The sequence below is a fragment of the Medicago sativa genome, chromosome 5 (assembly GCF_051527215.1).
Source record: "Medicago sativa cultivar Bolivia chromosome 5, Bolivia_mono, whole genome shotgun sequence".
Lineage (NCBI taxonomy): Eukaryota > Viridiplantae > Streptophyta > Magnoliopsida > Fabales > Fabaceae > Medicago > Medicago sativa.
This window is the reverse complement of record NC_140753.1, coordinates 2,009,893-2,028,168: the sequence shown is the minus strand read 5'-3', so window position 1 is coordinate 2,028,168 and position 18,276 is coordinate 2,009,893. Positions and strand designations below refer to the sequence as shown.

The 18,276-nt window shown below is 33.6% G+C and overlaps 3 protein-coding genes across 10 annotated transcripts; 1 reads left to right on the top strand and 2 right to left on the bottom strand.

Annotated features, from left to right (window-relative positions):
• On the top strand, nt 1-5,203 carry LOC146919031 (F-box/kelch-repeat protein At3g23880-like). 7 transcript variants are annotated; one of them, XM_085712290.1, is made up of 4 exons: nt 1-143; nt 1,978-3,420; nt 4,701-4,829; nt 4,930-5,203. In XM_085712290.1, the coding sequence occupies exons 2-3, from the start codon at nt 1,985-1,987 to the stop codon at nt 4,759-4,761; spliced, it is 1,497 nt and encodes a 498-aa protein (XP_085568416.1). In that variant the 5' UTR covers nt 1-143; nt 1,978-1,984; the 3' UTR covers nt 4,762-4,829; nt 4,930-5,203. The 7 variants fall into 7 exon arrangements, with proteins under 7 accessions (XP_085568416.1, XP_085568420.1, XP_085568418.1 ...); XM_085712294.1 differs by having other exon boundaries at nt 4-143; nt 1,978-3,400; XM_085712292.1 differs by having other exon boundaries at nt 4-143; nt 4,701-4,849.
• Nucleotides 5,204-7,427: 2,224 nt separating this feature from the next.
• LOC146919030 (ERAD-associated E3 ubiquitin-protein ligase HRD1B-like) lies at nt 7,428-12,493 on the bottom strand. Of its 2 annotated transcripts, none has more exons than XM_085712288.1 (8): nt 12,408-12,493; nt 10,955-11,493; nt 10,192-10,368; nt 9,761-9,910; nt 9,463-9,671; nt 9,127-9,274; nt 7,935-8,205; nt 7,428-7,818 (listed from the first exon to the last, which is right to left on the bottom strand). In XM_085712288.1, the coding sequence occupies exons 2-8, from the start codon at nt 11,485-11,487 to the stop codon at nt 7,690-7,692; spliced, it is 1,617 nt and encodes a 538-aa protein (XP_085568414.1). In that variant the 5' UTR covers nt 11,488-11,493; nt 12,408-12,493; the 3' UTR covers nt 7,428-7,689. The 2 variants fall into 2 exon arrangements, with proteins under 2 accessions (XP_085568414.1, XP_085568415.1); XM_085712289.1 differs by having other exon boundaries at nt 7,935-8,160.
• Nucleotides 12,494-13,574: 1,081 nt separating this feature from the next.
• LOC146919029 (uncharacterized) lies at nt 13,575-17,559 on the bottom strand. The gene is made up of 8 exons (XM_085712298.1): nt 17,301-17,559; nt 17,113-17,221; nt 16,398-16,513; nt 16,175-16,294; nt 15,964-16,053; nt 14,988-15,127; nt 14,178-14,436; nt 13,575-13,976 (listed from the first exon to the last, which is right to left on the bottom strand). Exons 1-8 carry the CDS (start codon nt 17,502-17,504, stop codon nt 13,824-13,826), a joined length of 1,191 nt encoding a protein of 396 aa, XP_085568424.1. The 5' UTR covers nt 17,505-17,559; the 3' UTR covers nt 13,575-13,823.
• Nucleotides 17,560-18,276: the final 717 nt, after the last annotated feature.

Here is an 18,276-nt window from a genome sequence, read left to right as displayed (position 1 = left end):
GTTTTCTACTATATTTTCGGTTGAACCGGTCCGGTTCATTATCCCACTACTTTGGTTTAATGTGTTTGCTTCCGTCTCAGTTCACTTGCTATGAAACCCTCGCCGCCATTCACCGCTATATCCTGCTTTTGAAGTTCTCCAAGGTAAGTACTTTCACTATTCACTCTTTAATCGATTTTTTTTACCTCTTTTGTCTTTTGTTTGCTCCTTATGGTTTCTTCAACATAATTTTGATATTATATAATTATTTGTGCATGTTATATCTAGCCTGTAAACTGGAATTGTATTGTAAGTATAACCTATACTGTGTTTGGTAAGACATAAATTTTAGCTTACGACTTATAGCTTATAGTTAGTTTTTAAGCTTGTATGATTAAAACAGACTCCTTTGGTAACTGTTATTTTTTTGAGATAACCTAATTCGAGTAGCTTATAACTTATTACATTTTATCTCAATTTTACCCCCTTGTAATCTTAATTGGAAATAATAAATATCAATGAAATGCACATTTTTTCATATTTCATATTTATAGGTTACTTCAACCTCTAATTTTACCGAACTCTACAAATTCAATCAGTTAACTTATCCGCTATAACTTATCTGCTATAAGTCATCTACTGTAAGCTCATTTGCTATAAACTAGTTTATCAGCTATCCGCAAATTTTGTATGAAACAGAGTCATCGTCTAATTAAACATTGTACTTTTATTCACTTTTTGAAGTAATAATTCTACATGGTATCACGAACACTCAATTTAGGGTCTTGATTCCACACAATCCTTAACTGCTGTTGTTGCGGTTTTTTCCCCGCCTTCGGTTTCTTGTTCCTTTGCTTCCGTCAATAGTTTTTTTTTTTTAGATCCTCCCTGCCTATTCACTACAATTATCGTAACTACTGTTCCCGCATTCACGTGCACTATTCGTCGCCAATTCTCGTTACCACTCTTCCCGCATTCATGTGCTCCATTCGTCGCATTTTTTGCTCCGACAACAATACCAGATGGTCACCACTACAAAACCGTCCGAAATGCACCCACATGTGCCTCCATCATTTCAGGACATCACCAACATGTGGGCATCAACTTTCCCTTATGGGTATCAGCTAACAAATGTGTTAACAAAGGGTTTACCAACTCAAAAATTCAGCCAACTTATTTGCAAGCTGAGAATGATAGAATTCTTTCATCAGCTTATGGTGGAATGTTGTAAATATAATTTTGATTTTCTGTAATTATTTGTACATGAGAGATTCCTGGTGTTGGATTAAGGATGCGAAGAATCTCACATTTGAGAGGGAGAGAGATGTTGTGATGTGTAAAGTGTGAGTTAAAGTCCCACATTGGATGGAAGAGTTGAGGTTGAGCAACATATAAGGTTTTGAGGGAAGATGTGGTGTCCAAGTCATTCATGTGGTTGCTCTTAGTCCAATGTGATGATCCAACCTAATGAGACTACCTCTCATGGTCCAACAGTGGTATCGGAGCCCAAATTTGACTTGATGGGAGAGCGAGAGAGATTCCTGGTGCCGGATCAAGGACACAAGAGTCTCACACTTGAAGGAGATATGTTGTGATGTGTTAAGTGTGAGTTAAAGTCTCATATTGGATGGAAGAGTTTAGGTTGAGCAAATATAAGCGAGGACCCATCAATCCAATGCCTTAAGATTTTAGATGAAGATGTGATGTTCAACTCATTTGTGTGGTTTCTTTAAATCCAATGCCTTAACGATTCAACCTAGTAAAATTCTCTCTCATGGCCGAATATTTATCCCGTTAATTATGCATATCACTCTTAATTTGGCACATTAGGTATGACATAGTCTATTTTTAAACAATTCAGTGATTGTACTCTTATTCACTTTTTGAAATAATAATATTAAAAAAATACTAATTTCCTAGTTCTACATCTATCAAAGGGAATCTCCTTTTTAGGTGTTTAATTTACTTATTTTGTTTCTTTTCCTTTTTGCAATTTAGTGTAGCCATGAAAAGAAAAAAGGATTCAATTGCCTCAACAAGGGCTAGCCAAAAATGTAAGGAAGCAAAAGGGAAAGGGAAAGTTGATGAGGCAAACAATCAAAAACTTTATCCTTATTTTTCTAATCTTCCATTCCATCTCACCTCCCAAATTTTGCTTCAACTTCCCATAAAGTCTATTCTCATTTGTAGATGTGTGTGCAAAAATTGGAGAACATTGATTTCAGAACCACGTTTTGCTAAATTGCATTTTGAGCAAGCACCAATTAGTTTCATGATTTGGACCATTGACCATGGAGAAGTGTCAAGAACCTTGCAACTTCTGGAGTGTGAGCCTGATAAGTTTGAGATTGGAAGCAACAATCGTGTGAAGCTTGAACCTATATTCAAGCCTCCTCTTCAGGATGCCAAATCATTCATGGTGAAAAGAGGTGGTATGAAGAATAAATTCAAGCGTCCTCTTAGCCCTGCGAAATTAGTTTTGGAGAAAAACAACGAGAACACTAATAGGGGTAGACAAAAGCTTTATATTGCTCGCAACAAAGATTATCATAAGTTTGATGCTGTAAATTCATGCAATGGCCTTGTTTGTTTGTGTGACCCATCTAACAAAAACACTCTAGTGGTTTGCAACCCAGTCACCGGAGAATTCATAAGACTTCCTGAAGCTACTTCAACTTCTACCATGTTATATACAAATCGGCTAAGAGTTCTAGGACAAGCTGGTTTTGGTTTTCATCCTAAAACTAATGAATATAAGGTGATACAAATGTGGACGAGACATGTTAGACATGACACTAAATGGGTGTTTGAGTGTATGACCCTTGAGATACACACGCTTGGAACACCATCATGGAAAAATGTTGAAGTGGATCCTCAAATTTCTATTTGGAAACTTAAATATCTCACTTGTGTGGATGGTGCACTTCATTGGATCAGTTTTGATCATATGCAAATGTCAATATTGTGTTTTAATTTTGAAAATGAGAGCTTCCAATCATTCCCTTCTCCTCCACATGTGTTTCAAAATGACAGTAAAGTTAACATGGGAGAATTAAGGGGATTTCTTTACATTTGTGACTCATCCTCTTTCTTTGATGTTACAATGTGGGTTATGAAGGAGTATGGTATTGGAGAATCATGGACTAAGGTTTACAACATCGATACTTCGGGGAGTCCTTTGGGCAGCCCTAAATATACGTGCACTGGTTTTTGTTGGCCGGTAAAACGCTTTGAAGAGAGTGCATGCATAATGTTATATGATTCCTGCAATTGTATCCTCTACTATGAACCTCAAAATTATGGATTCAAGGTTTTCCGCATTCATGGAACTCCTCTACCACTGCTTACTAAAATTAAAATTATTCCACATGTTCCAAGTCTAATCTCTTTAAAGGATGTCATGAAAGAAGACAACATTGAGGTGCGGAATATCCACTCAAGGTTAAGATATATCTTCTACTATTTTATTTTTATTGGGTAATTGAATAGGATGCTCCCTTAAAAATCATAGTAATTAGTTTTTGTTAATCGTTGAATTGTATAATCTACGATGTTTGAAACGTTTATGCGATTATGTTGTGAATTAAGGTTTAATTATCTTACTTGTGAGCTATGTTTATAAATTTAAATTTCCACAAGTATGTTAAGTGATTTACGGTTTTCTTTGGAGTAAACCACTAAATTGGTCCATGTCTTTGTAAGCCACTCTCAGATTAGTCCTTGACTCTATTAATATTTCAAACTAATCTCTATCTTTGTCAAAAGTTTCTCTATTAGGTCTCTGTCTTTGTGTTTTGTCATTTGACGAGGGACCTAATTGGGAAACTTTTGACAAAGACAGGGACTAGTTTGAAATATTAATAGAGTCATAGACTAATTTGAGAGTGACTTACAAAGACAAAACCAATTTGATGGTTTACTTGTTTTTTTTGTCTTGTTAATGCTATTTTATATGCATATATGTGAATTTATACGTGTTGTATATAGTTTTATAAATCTTGTATAACTTACTATTAATGTTAATGATTTATGATTTTACTACCTCTCCCGATTTTGTATGATATCTCGATTTTAACTACCTTTGTGATGTTTCATCAATCAATTGCTTTTACAACTAATATATTTATGGTTTTGTTTATAGTTGTTATAATTTAGTTCCTCTTTGTTATCTATCACATTCAATTACACCTTTGGCTCACCCACTTGGGTTGGCCTGTCGCTGTTGACTTGAGACTTAGGAGTATGCTCTTCTCAATGTCTCATCTTTGATTATTCCAGATACCAATTTTGATGAGCTAGTTTTGGCTTCTTCAAAGGAAAATAATCACACCTTTGGCTCTGATAACGGAAAAAAAGTTCACATGAACGTAATCTTTCGTTACTAATTACATCTTAGAAATCTCCTTTATAGTACCTTTCATTTTGATGGAGGGTGGAGGGTGAGCAAATAGGCAGTAGTAACCAAGCAGTTGGGTTCAAGTGGTTAATGAACTCTACCAAAGACAAATTGCTCAGGAGAGCCTGAGTTCGATTATTTATTTACCTCCCGACCAAACTCCAGATTACCAAGACCCCCTTTTCCTTGATAACAGGAGGGTTAACAAAAAAACAATGGGAAGTTGTTCTAATGTCAGTTTTTGGATCTTCTTTAGTTGCTAAGTAGTAAGCGATTTCCATAATACTAAACTGTTATTCCCTAATACTATTGTAATTTTTTTTAGGCGTGCAATGGTTAAATTGGGGGAAGAAAATGAAGTTCTTTCCTTGGCTGAAGTGACTTGAAAAATATATCTTTATCCTCATCTGATTGTGAAGAATTCAGTGAAGAGCTTGCCTCTTGAGAAGAATACGTATGTTTTTGCTGTGATTGGTATTTTGACCCCTTCTTACTCCAGTTTGAGCCACATTTCTTATACTTTGTTCCTTAATATTGATTTTATTTTTATACAGGTGCGCAAAGTTTAAATTGTGTGACAAAAATTAAGATCTTGAATGATGACTTGACAAGTACCCCTCTTCCGTTGTTGAGGCTTTTGATGAAGTGTATAACGGCTAAGAAGTAATTTCCACACAACAGGCATAGTTACGCTAAATTACAAGTTATGATTGTGGGGAAAACACAGATCTTATTTTAGGATGCAAAATATGCAGTTTTTTGTAAACTTCTATCGACATGTTCATTAATCATTATCTATGGTGTTATGAGACTGATATGCTATCATTATTACTCAGCTTATTCACATTTGTTTCCATTTTTTTTTTTCCTTCATCTATCCCATCTTTCTAGAATCTTATGCTAAAAGGTAAGTATTGAACAAAACAAAAAGATAAAATATCATAACATAAAACATAACAACACATGATAGTCGTTTATGGTACTGAACAATTTGTTGTCTTATACGATGTTTGGTAGACAAAAGTCTATTTTAATATACATCTTGTATTTGGGACAAAAAAATTGTGTTGTGGTTTAGTTAAGGACATGAATATCAGTTTTTGTCCCGTTTTTTGCCTCTTGGTTTGTCCTGTTCCTAGAACAATTTTATCAGTGTCCTAATGGTTGGTCTAGTTTACTTTCTATCCTTACTTTTTTTTATCTCATGTAACCAAACAAACAGAAATAAAAATCTGATAAATACATTTTTTTCTAATTCAATTTTTGTATTTTATATCAGCTAGTTGTATGCGTAGGTTAGCAGTAGAAATGAAAAATGTTGACAGAAAATATATTGCGACTTGCATGCCTAAGAATAAAAATATGCGTTTAACTTTTTAGTTTTTGATTTTTCTTCGAGTTTGGACCCTCTCTTGTTTCAAAAAAAACAAAAAACAAAATGATTGTTTAATAAGCTCCATAAATTGCTCACGTTTACAAAAAAAATATTCATCGAGAATTACGACCTAATCAGGATTTACTTAAAAATAATGTCGATAACTATAACACGATGAGTTCAATGATTTGAAGGGCTTATAAAACAATCACCAAACAATAGTCTATTTAATACTTGAAATCGAAAGGATTAAAAAAAGGAAAATAACTTGACTTCCTTAGAGTAAATTAATGGTTTCCTTTCATCAAAGAAGCCTATCACCTATCGGTCCTATCATCTATGGTAGCTGAGCAATCTTGAGAGAATGGAAAGGGCACATGGAATGTGACAACATATGAGATGGATTCGTTTGTTCTTCTAGCTAATTAAACGGTGATATTTGCATGTATTACATCATATTAATGATTTGTTAAGTAACATATTTTACACTCATTATCTAAATTAGAAGTGCCTCAATATTATGGTCAACGTGACTAGGAGGCTCACTGTTGCAAAGGATTTTTCGTCTGAGAATAAGGTTTGTTTGGTGAGTTGCACATGTTGTCATTTGCCAAAATTTTGCACGAGGATAATATGCGACATTGTGAGGGCAAGGAACAAAGGTTTATGATTATGCCAATTTTTTTGGATAATCTACATCGTCAATGCGCATGCAAAGGGGTTTGAGGAAGAAGACAAAAATGGAGAAAATGGAATAACATAAGAGAAAGGAGAAGTATATCCATCGGAGAGTGCGGTAAACATAGCGAAAACGAGTTTTGTAAAAGAGAAATGTTATTGAACAACTATTTTATTTTTTTATTCGTTTTTTCTTTCTTCTCTAAACAAATCATTAGTTATAAACGTATTTTTATATGGTTGTCAAATATGTTGTCAAACTTTGATTATTTAAATAATATTTCTCTTTATAAAATTTAGGAATTCTCAAGAAGAGACTTGACATGACATGTCTAACATCGTCAATACATCCACATGTTAGCGGTTATGGCGACATTAGCTCGCAACTTTACAAAAGAACTAATTTGAATAGCATTTTATAGTTTTTTTTTTATTCTTGTATTCTCAATGACTAATTGAAGTTTGTAAAAAGTCATAGACTAATTTAATAGACTAATTTGATGACTAGAAATTTCAACGATGAACTCAGGCTCTATTTGAGAGATTGAAGGGAAAGAATCGAGGAAAAAAGAAAGAAGTGTAAGGATTAAAGGAATATAAATGGGGAAGGCTTTTGAGGATTATTTTTTTCATAATACAAAATTCTATTAATTTGGGGAATTCAAAATGCATTAGAATATGATTTTGGAGGGTTTTCGAGAACTTTCATAAATTCCTTAAATATAATATATATAATACAAAATTCTATTAATTTGGGGAATTCAAAATGCATTAGAATATGATTTTGGAGGGTTTTCGAGAACTTTCATAAATTCCTTAAATATAATATATATTGTTATAATACTCTTAAAATTTAAAAATTATTAATCATGAACATTTATTTATCATTCAATATAAACTCGCCATTTTAAACTAACTTGAAAATTTCTCTTTCCCCTAATCCTCTCCCACCAAAGCTCTCACCTCTTCAATATGGGACTATCCACTAATCCCAGTTACTTGCATCAACATATACATGTCATTTATAATCGGGAAGTCATCACATATTATCGATACTTATGACAAAATGGTCAGCAATATTTTTCATTCGACATCTAAAAAAGCCAAAGAAATCAATTTTAAGGGGCACTGTGCATTTACAATATCAGTATCCCAAAAAACAGATGTCACATTAGAGCAATACTGTTATTCATGTATTTTCCTCTTTCTATATCTACATTTGGTATTCTCCTGCTATAGGACAAGACATACACAATTAACTTTATGCTTTTCCATCTTGAATCTCCGAAGAAGGGCTAAGCTTGCCTCTGCTTTCTGATGATGGTGCGCCGTCATCTACACTTCTCTTATCCTCTGTGCTCTGCAGATTCTGTAGCTGATTTTGCAGAATCTGTTTAAAAGTGGGAGAGGGGAGATTTACTGTGAGTTACTATAATCAATTTCATCTCCACTCAAAATATGCAATTCAAATTTTTATCAAACGAAGAAAAAGAAGTGTAATTGTACCTCAATCTGTTGTTGTAGAATTTTTTTATGAGCTTCCAGCTGAGACTTTGAGATATTTGGATCCTTTTCAAAACCCTCTCCATAATTCAAAGAGGCCATGTATGGTTGGGAAGGAAGAAAATGGAAGTGTCCTGTTGGAGGAAAGGATACATTTATTGGCCCACCGGGGATATGAAACTGATTTTGTGCTTGTTGACTGGAAGCTTGTTCTCCATTAAGATCAACACTGGTAGATTCAGCAACCGGGGGATAATTAGTGTACCCAGGAGATCTTGTAAATTTGAGAAAAAGCCATACTAGCTTTAGTATTGAAACACTTTAAAGACTAATTCAGTATTATCAGTATTTTGAGTTGGCGTAATCTATGAAGAGCAAGACCACAAAATGTTACTTTGCTTTATTAATCAGCCATTTTAGCAAACATGTGAACTAGGTGGAAAAATAATGAGTAAAAATGAAATGAAGCAAATCTCATTGTCACCAGAGCATACTCAATCTTTCAAAAAAAATCTCGAATGGTAGAAAATGTTCATTTATTATTTTCATTCTGCAAAATAGTTCTTAGAAAAAAAAATCAAAACAGGAAAACAATAGTGGAATATAATAGGCCGTCAGGCCCAAAGATGTATAAAATATAGAAATGCAATAGAAAATGAAGCAAAATATGTGAGAGAAATTCCGGAGACCGAGAACTATTCTGAAGAGTATTACACAAGGCTCTGGTATGAACAGGCCTTGGTGCTATACTCTATGCCTAGCTCTTTAGGCAGTTAGATCAGTTATAACCAGCCACAACATAGCACAGATTTCATAAGCCGTTCCAAAAAAAAAGGGATATTGGGCCCGTTTGGATTGGCTATTTTTTAGCTTATGAAAAATAGCTTATGCAAATAAATAAGCTTTAATTTTACATATTTATACTAACAAAAGCAGTTCCAAAAAAGGGATATTGGGCCTGTTTGGATTGGCTATTTTTGAGCTTATGAAAAGTAGCTTATGCAAATAAAGAAGCTTTAATTTTAAATATTTATACTAACGAAAAAATGTATCTTCATAAGCTGTTTTTTCATTAACTAACTTGACAAGCTTATGAATAATACATAATAGCTTATTTATTTGCACAAGTTGTTCCGCACAAGCTCAAAAATAAGCAAATCCAAAAGGGCCCAACGTCCGAGCATAAATGCCGTACCGTACAAAAGAAGTTGCGGGAGGATAAACATAAGACTTCTCATATATTGAAGCTGCAGCAGCAGCTGCTTGGAGTCTAGCTTGATGCCGACTGAAACTATCAGTTGCCGCCCCACTGCCAAGCTCGGTTTGACCTGTACTTCCAGTGCCTGTCCCAAGTTAAATTGACAAAGCAAGCATCAAGAAACATGTTTTTTTTTTAACTGTACAGATATTATATTCAATTTAAGATGTATACTGAAAATGACATCAATTCAATTTTTCCATCTTGCATATTACTGACAAGTTTTATGAATATCGTCCTACATACAGTGAGTGATTATCATATGATTATTACCCTGTTGATGACCATCTGATTGTGATGCCTGCTGACCTCCAGCAGCAGTTGTTCCATTTTCTGGGGGTACAACCAAGGCTCTGCAAGTAGGGCAAGTGTGTTGTCGCTCTAGCCACGATCGAAGGCAATGAACATGAAAAAGGTGTCCACATATCAGTTTTTTGGCTGCAGTCATCTCTTCACGACAGATAATACAAGTTGCATCACTACTGCATAGCCATTTAAAAAATATGTAAAATTTCACACGCATAAGTATTAAATTAATAAGTTGATATGCTATATCAAGTTTAGAACTCACGCATTGAGCTCTTCAGGGGTTGCTTCTGGAAAGCGATCATTCATATTTGAAGTGATCTTACGATATCTAATGTAATCTGCAATGCGAGCTTTGAAGTTCCTAAATGTCTCGTATAGCTCCCGTATTAGGTGCAAGGGAATTCCATAGTTTCTGATAGATCAACTTCAAGTTAGTAGGTAAAAAAGATAACTAGTGGAAGGTTAAAGATGTAATCAAACCAAAATAAAATGAATATGAAAAACAGAAAAACAAATGTTGCATGTCAGTGAAAAAGAAACCCCAAGTATCATTGTCAATTACGTCCGTAAACTAGATTTTAAGTGCAACCCAATGGTTAAATGAGTAAATCTCAACGAGACACACAAAAACATAGACTATTATCCCTATCATTTATACAGAGATATATACATAAGAATTGACTAGTCACTTACACAAAAATAACAAAGAAGAAGCACAGATACATGGACAAGTGCAGCAAGTCCCTAACAAGGTCGAGGTAAAATGTGAAGACTGGTTTCTTATCCCACTGTCCCTCCATAAGTATGTCAGTGACATAGAAAACATATTTTACGAAAATCGATACTGTTGTTGTTGCTAGTATCATGTACCTGAGATAGAAACAGAGAGCTTGTCAACCAAAACACACAAGTATAAAGGGCAATAAACCGAATAGTAAACAGATGTGAAAATACAAATAAAATAGGAATATATCGCTAGATAGCATGCATAGTACAAATGCTTTCTCTGTGATCCATAATCTGCCTAGGTATTGCGTAATTTGATTATTTAGTATAAATAAACAGTAAATACATAATGAAATAGCTTCAGTGACTATTATAAGAATGATAGCAACATATAGTAATATGATTTATGGGGTATGACATGTAATGTCCGGTTTATTTGAAAAGATAAATACTGCAAAAGCAAATAATACTATCAACAATTAGGCGATTTATAAATTTATAAGTTGTAATTGTTGTCATATGACTTAATAATGCATATTCAGATAACTATTTTTTTTCCCTATGCCAAAAAAACTCTGATGATATTGCTGTAGAAGATAGTTTCTCACTCAGTTCATTTTTAACCATGACATGATCATTATGTGAAATTTCATATATCAACATGACTTAATTGGGTTTGTTTGAGTATGAGCAACTCATCAGTAGGAGGAAAAGGAATAAGAAGGCTTACTCGAAAGCAAAGAACAGTGAAACGGAAGCCTGCCATGTTTGTATCAAATGTTTCAAAGAGCTGTATAAGAAAATGCTATCTAGAAGAAGAAGGAAACCCATAAAAGATACAATTCGAATATGGGATAATGTGGTCACTGTAGGAGTGGTCTCGATGTACTCGACTCTCTTTTGAGCCAACCAATGTAAAGCCTTAATTAACAACAATGCAGTGACCATCGCAAGGAATGTAACAGAGAAATCCTGCCTAAAAATAGTAATTGCAAAGAGGATCTCCATAACCTCCCTCCATGATTGCTCATTAAGCCTCTCAACCTCAGCCTCTCGAAGATTACCCAAGAATACCTTTTTAGTAAGTTGCCACAGAACACACATAATAACCAAACCCATGTTAAGAAGAAGCACCAAACTGATCTTGGAAGTTGAAAGATACACCATTGCCGGATAAAACTGGCCTCTACTGTTAAATGCATGGTATGCAATAGCCAAAGTTGCCATCAAACTAAGACCAGCATATGTCTTCAACCTCATCATGTTCCTCTACACAACAAAAATCACACCAACCATTCAATTTAATCAATGTTCAAAAACACAATTACGCAATAAAAACTACAGTCAATAATCTGGCCTGAACATACATTCTTGCTTCAGATGTTCTCTAAGAAAAATAAAACAAATGAAAGAAAACAAATAAATAAACAGTCATGCAATATATGACGAATATTTTGTGCACGACATCTTCACGAAGCATGTGGTTTATTAGGGAAAAAAACAAAAATCACTTTACTATCTAAATTGGCGGAAAACCTGGCAGATAAGGTTTTAAATAGGCAATGATAGTCCTTGATGCTATCGTCATAATTAGTGTCCCGACATTCAACATCACTGAAACTTACACACACAAAACGATCCAAGATTCAAACATAGGTGATCATAGGAAATGTTCAACCTAACAATCTCAGCATTGCCACTTGAAGCCTTACCAACAACTAATCTTCCTTTTTTTATTTTATTTTATTTTTTTAGTTTGGGTCACTGAAGTTTCTACTCCGCAGTTACTAATTTTCGTCGAGAATCTACGGGCACACAAGGTATGTTCTCCCCCATCGCAACGGAATTAAATAATCCTCCTTTTTACCCTTTAATAATTGGTAGCTGAGCGAAAAAATATTAAACAACGGATAAAAGGTAAATAAAAATATAAAATCCACAAACTACTGAGTCTGTTATTCATTATTTGGCAATGGAAATTACTGAGACAATGGAAAAAAAATAATAATCTAAACAATTTGTAATGATGCATATTCAAATTATATTAATAATCTAAACAAGGAATCAAAATAACCTAACTTGAAATTTGATCGACGCGAAGTTATAGAAAATTTGAAAGAAAGGAGAAAAAACGAGAGAAACAACAAAACAAAGGAAAAGATTAGAATGAGAAAATGAGGTACCGATTGGAAATTGAAGGATCGTCGGAGTTGGAACGGAGAAAATGGTGGTCGTCGGTGGTCAGGAAGGAACTACTCTTTCTTTGGATTTCCGATTTGCGGTATTCATCATCAATATTAATTAATTCATCAATTGTTTTAAGTAAATGTGATGTAAGTGTAGCCAATTACAGTTTGACACGTGAGTTTTGTATGGTCAGAACATGTACTATATTTTTTATTTTTTTTTTACTGGATAAGTATAAAAAGATAAGAAAACATTATTTTTGTCTTTTTGTATAGGTGAATATGTGTGTGTTTGTTTATTGTACTTTGTTTGTCATGAAGCATGTTGGTTCAAACTTCAAATTGTTGATGAAGAACATAACTATATTGTGTATCCTCTCAAAAAAAAAAATTTAAATTGCATGTTTTCTCCTTACGTTGTTAGATTTTAAATTGGTCTACCTTTAAAATTTACGTCAAATTTTAAATTAAATTTTACGATAAATTTTAAATTAACTCGGTTTAAAACATTCATGTCGTACTTTCAAAGTAATCTACGAATGTGTCTTTTATATCAACGTTGATATTTTAGATGAAAATTTGCCTAAAATGATTAATTTATTTTAATTATATGCGATCATTTTAAAACCTAAAATAAACATCAACAATCTAAGGTATGGTTTTTTAAAAAAAAAACTAGATCGTGTTTGTTCATTAAAAATAATTAATTTCAGCCTAAAAAATAACTTCGTCTAAGCTTATTTCTCCCATATTGAACCAAAAGATAACACGCTTTTTAGTCGTCTTTTTTTTGTCACTTCTAAATATTAGCATCATTTTATGGCAGAAGAAATAGTGTCTTATTTTGATGGTTACTATTATTGTATGGTAAAAAATATGCCACCACACATGATGGTAAAAAAAAAACTTCCACAATTAGTGAATAGGTTAGTATGGGCCAGTGTGTTGTTTTACGAGTTATATTTCGTTTCTTTTTTTAAAAGAAATTGAGATTGGAACTGACTATTGGTAAAGTATTTTTGTTTTGGATTTCGCATAGAGGGATCATAAACTCTCCTTGTTTGAGTAAATGAGCATGGCTCCCATGCTAGCAAGAGAAGCCCCGGCATGCACCGGCCATGGCTACGGTTGTTCAAAGTGAAGCTAACAAAAGCAAGGCCACAATCAGAAAGGTCATGGATACTTCATTAATTGTTTGTGTAATAAATAATACACTCATTAATCGTGGATTAATGAGCGCAAAACACAATAATTTAGCATTGCTATAGCTTTTACAGGATTGTACTCACTGGCTATAAAATTGCTGGTACAAATGCAAGATTCATAAGAGAGTATGATAATTTTACATCAAAATAAGAACATGTTGAAATAAAATCTCAGACAGCCTAGAACTGTTGTACCTTCAAGAAATTTCTACCTCCTATACATACCGGAGTGTTGAAGGGTTCTACAGTACTCCAATATCGTTGGGGATTTTTTAACCTGTTCCCATATTTTGGCTGAATTTTTCAACCATTCGCGCTCAGACACGGGTCTCCTGAAAGATGGAGACTTCATGGATAAAATCTGAAAAACATGTAAACATATCACAATGGGTTTATTCAAAAAATAATATCACTATCCTAATTTAGTTGATTACTAAAATTAACTGTACAAGAAAGTAGGAATAAAATATAGCAGCAACAAAACTTGATAAATCCTACAATACAGTATTTGTCGGGAATTATCTGAGTGCATGAGTGTGTGAATGAAAAGAGAAAGAGCAACCTGATCCCGTAATTTCCATAGAGCAGAAATGTAACTCTCATGTTGAGCTCTTGGATTTTCCTCTTTTTTCTTAAATGGGATCGTAAACAAATTTAGTGTGTCAGAATCCAAGGGACTTCCATGCACCATAGAAGGTGGAACATGGTCGCTTGGCTTCTTTCCAGTGTTCTCTCCAACAAAAGAAGATGGTTTGAAATACTCCATGAGTGCCTTCCTCAGCTGCAAACAATTTTTAGGAGTAAACTCTTGATCTTGTAGCCTGTACAAGATAAGATGAGTATTTCATCAGATTATTTCAATTTCAATTAGGGAAGGAAGTGGATACAAGGCTGAAATGTGATAATGTATGTATACTAAGATTGCAACTTTTTATATGGACAGTAAATGGAAGTCTGTCAATTGTCATGGAAACACCAAGGTCGGATATTACAAATTTACAACGCACAGAAGCTCATTCTATGGATTCTCAGTCTGAAGAAAGCATATATGATGCACAATTACACTATTATGCCCCTACACTAATGCTTAATATTGAGTGGTTTTATTTTTGGGTTTTTTGGAATTAAATTTCCTTAGCCAATAGTCGAAAATCTTCTGCAATTATCAGTTCTTGATTTTGTTAAATATTTTCAAATAGTTATTTTCAAGAATTCCTTTGTTTATTTAAATAACCACATACAAGATCCAAATAGTATGGAGAAAACATATTTAAGACATGTTAAGGTGAAAACATATTTCTTACTTGGTATGTACAAAAACAGCATTTGATACAATAAAAAAGACATGTTAAGGTGAAAACATATTCCTTACTTGGTATGTACAAAAACAGGAGTAGCCATGTATTCGAACTCAGGAACTTTGTTATCACTATCATGCCCTGAGCTAGAGTTCTGTGAAATAGAGGAAGCCAGCAAAGATGGGTCTGAAATGTCATGCTTCAACAAGTCAACCTACATGAATACAAGTACATCATGATTAGTCCTTTTCAATACACCAATATCTTTAACACCATAAGTTTATAAAAGAAATGAGTGTCTGCACAAGGTGTGTAAGACAAGGGTTCCCAGAAACAGATCTGCCAAAATGTAGACATTAAGATGTTATTACAAGCATATGGCATTTATCTTTTTTGAAGCAATAACATAATGTATGTGTCTTAGTAAGCGATAAGCAATTCATTTAAAATCTTCAAAGCTCAAAGCTCAAAGCTGACAAGGGACAAATCAAGCAGCTACCAACCTTCATCTATTCATCAAAACTTTCAATAATACCAGCGAAAGGAGAAGTCAGAAATTTCAAAAGCATTAAGAAAAAAATAAAAAATCGGAGAGGGTAATTACTAACGACTAGTTATTTTGTTAGTGGATATAAATAAGAAAGAAATCTGAATTCTGAACCAAGAATATGATATGATCAGAAATCTGATATTGAATTGTTGTGTTGCTCTCTTAAAAATCCAGTTGACACAAAAACAAGATATAGTCTAAGAGTTCTTATTCACAGAAATGACCATTGTTAAAATAATGGATGGATCTTTAACCACTTGGTTTCATATAGTATCAGCCAGAAAGTGCAGCCAAGGACTTCACTAACCAAATTATTTTAGCAAAAAATTGAGCTCAGAAGGAGATAACCATTTAATGCATTTAATAAAAGATGAAACCAGCAGGCATAACAGTTTTTGAAATAATTGCAAAATCTGCATATCATGAAATAATCATACAGGTATTGAACACAATATGAAGCGTCTGCAAACATCACAAAAAATTAAGACTAAAGCACATACCGTCGACATTAAATGCCACAAGCTATCATCATGGACTCCCTCTGACACCACCAGTAGAATATGACATACAGATGCTAGAAAAACAGCAAGCTACAAAGAGTCCTTGCAGCATCCCAACACAATCACATTCACCAGACACAGCAATCAGTAAAATATTAAGAAAATTATATTTTTATTGAAAAAACATTTCTGCTAAAGAATCACTGTTTACCTGAATACCCATAAGGTCATGAGCTAATTCAGCTGACAAGGATTCTCCATTCAGCAAAGAAATTGTTGAAGAGCCATCGGGTCTCGTCATCTCAGCTAAAACAGAAGCACTAAATACAGGCTACAAGTAAAAAAAAAAAAAATAACAATGTATAAATAAATACACAAATAATGAAAAAATAAAAATTTATTTGAGCAATGAAGTTTATTTATTATAGTGAGACCTGTGTATCAAGAAGTATGATACGTTCAGCCGATATCCTAGGTTCAATGCCAGTAGAACAATGTCTCGCCATAGCTCTATTCTCTTCAGATTGTATAGTAAAAGGTGGTAGCATCCCTGTAGGTTCATATATCAATTGAACTCAAAGTTAAATACTATGGAGAAAAATAAAAGAAACTAAGGCTTTGTTTGGCAAGACAAACTGTTGAACTGTTATCGCAGATAGCTTATAGCCAATAAGCTCATATAAACAAAATAGACCTGTTTAGAAACAATTTTGGCCCCATTTGGATAAACAGCTTATTTGCAGCTTATAACACAAGTGCTTATCAAGATAAGCACTTATGTGTAATCTATTTCTATAGCAAAGGATAAAATAAAGTTAAATCGTTTTTGTGTAAGCTATAAGTTGTTTTTATAAGCTATCTTGAAGGACTTATGAAAATAAGCTGAAAACAACTTATGCACAATGTCATAAGCTGTTTTCATAAGTTCTCCCAAACAGTCTCGCAGAACTTATGCTAGAAGTTAAGCTCAAATAAGTCGATTCAAACCGTTTCTCCCGAGCTTATAGTTTTTTTTACTAGCTTAATGTGTTTTTTGATAAGCTACTTTAAGCAGCATGTAGCTTAAAATTTATAGCTTATCATTCTTTCATGTCATTTCAACGATTAATTTTATCAAAACACGGCAAATTCAATCAGATAGAAACTAACCAGGAGAAGTTGAATCAAAACCATACAGTTCATTCATGATAGTAGATTTGCCAACTCCAGGTGATCCAATAACTCCAATGACAGTGAAATCAGTATTCTCAGTCAAAAACTGCACCGTTTTGAAATTTCAATGACAGTGATAAACCTCAAATTGTAAGCATTTTAAGCAATCGAGGATTGTTACTTACGGGGAGAAAGCGGTCGAAGTGGAAATCCCATGAATCAGAGAGAAGATTGAGGGATGCGACGGAAGGGAGACGAGAACGGTGCTGAGTAGAATCATCTTCGCCGGCGCCGGCGCGGTTGAATTTACCGGATATAGGAGCTCCGGTGACGAGTCCTGGCTTTGCTAGAAGGATCTTTGGAGATGGAGAGGGTTCAGGTCCCGCCATTGTTTCGATCGATGATTTGGAATTGCAATGAATGAATGTGAACAATGGACCAACGTATAGAGAATTAAACTAGTAAACCACCAAATTATAACTAGTTTGAAATATTAAACTATTAAAAATATTAAATGATAAACTTTTTTTTACAAGAGAAATATAATCTATTTATATTAATCAAAGAATATATGCTCGTGAGCTTAGCTCAGTTGGTATGGACAATATATAAAAATATGCAAGGTCCGGGGTTCAAACCCCGGCCACCACCAAAAAAAATCAAAGAATATATTGTCCATGTACATTATGTTATATACTTGTCCATGTACATTATACTTGTCCATGTACATTATGTTATATACGCACGAATATACGCACGATAGTCATATTTAATTCAAATTCCTCAATTATTCATCATAAGTTTGGATTTCTAGTCATTAGCTACTTAACCTAAAAAATCAAAAAAATACAGGCCAGAACTATATTACAAGCAAAAGTTCTTGTGTGGTCACAAGATTCAAACACCAATAGCTAAGTATTGGTAATGATAATAGCAAATATTTGAAAAGTTGAAAAGAAAATAGAATTAAATAGTAAATATTTTTTAAATAATTAAATTATATTAATCTCTCTTTTAGAAAACTCAAATAAAAGTTGTTACAATACTAAACTACTACAACAATTAAATAAAAAATAGTTCCTAGTTCGATCATGCAATAAAGAGTTGTAAGTATCTAAAACAACTTTCGAATTTGAATAAGACATAGTTGGTTTAAACTCC

What these genes read in the sequence shown, in the direction of transcription:
- LOC146919029 (XM_085712298.1), bottom strand. Translation starts at nt 17,504, where the DNA reads ATGGCGGGACCTGAACCCTCTCCATCTCCAAAGATCCTTCTAGCAAAG. An exon ending in TGTGGCATTTAATGTCGACG is followed by an intron (nt 15,128 to 15,963) that starts GTATGTGCTTTA and finishes GTATTCATGTAG; the next exon opens with GTTGACTTGTTGAAGCATGA. An exon ending in CCTGTTTTTGTACATACCAA is followed by an intron (nt 14,437 to 14,987) that starts GTAAGGAATATG and finishes TATCTTGTACAG; the next exon opens with GCTACAAGATCAAGAGTTTA.
- LOC146919030 (XM_085712288.1), bottom strand. Translation starts at nt 11,487, where the DNA reads ATGATGAGGTTGAAGACATATGCTGGTCTTAGTTTGATGGCAACTTTG. An exon ending in CCCGCAACTTCTTTTGTACG is followed by an intron (nt 8,206 to 9,126) that starts GTACGGCATTTA and finishes CAAATTTACAAG; the next exon opens with ATCTCCTGGGTACACTAATT. An exon ending in TTCTACAACAACAGATTGAG is followed by an intron (nt 7,819 to 7,934) that starts GTACAATTACAC and finishes ACTTTTAAACAG; the next exon opens with ATTCTGCAAAATCAGCTACA.
- LOC146919031 (XM_085712290.1), top strand. Translation starts at nt 1,985, where the DNA reads ATGAAAAGAAAAAAGGATTCAATTGCCTCAACAAGGGCTAGCCAAAAA. An exon ending in GTGCGGAATATCCACTCAAG is followed by an intron (nt 3,421 to 4,700) that starts GTTAAGATATAT and finishes AATTTTTTTTAG; the next exon opens with GCGTGCAATGGTTAAATTGG.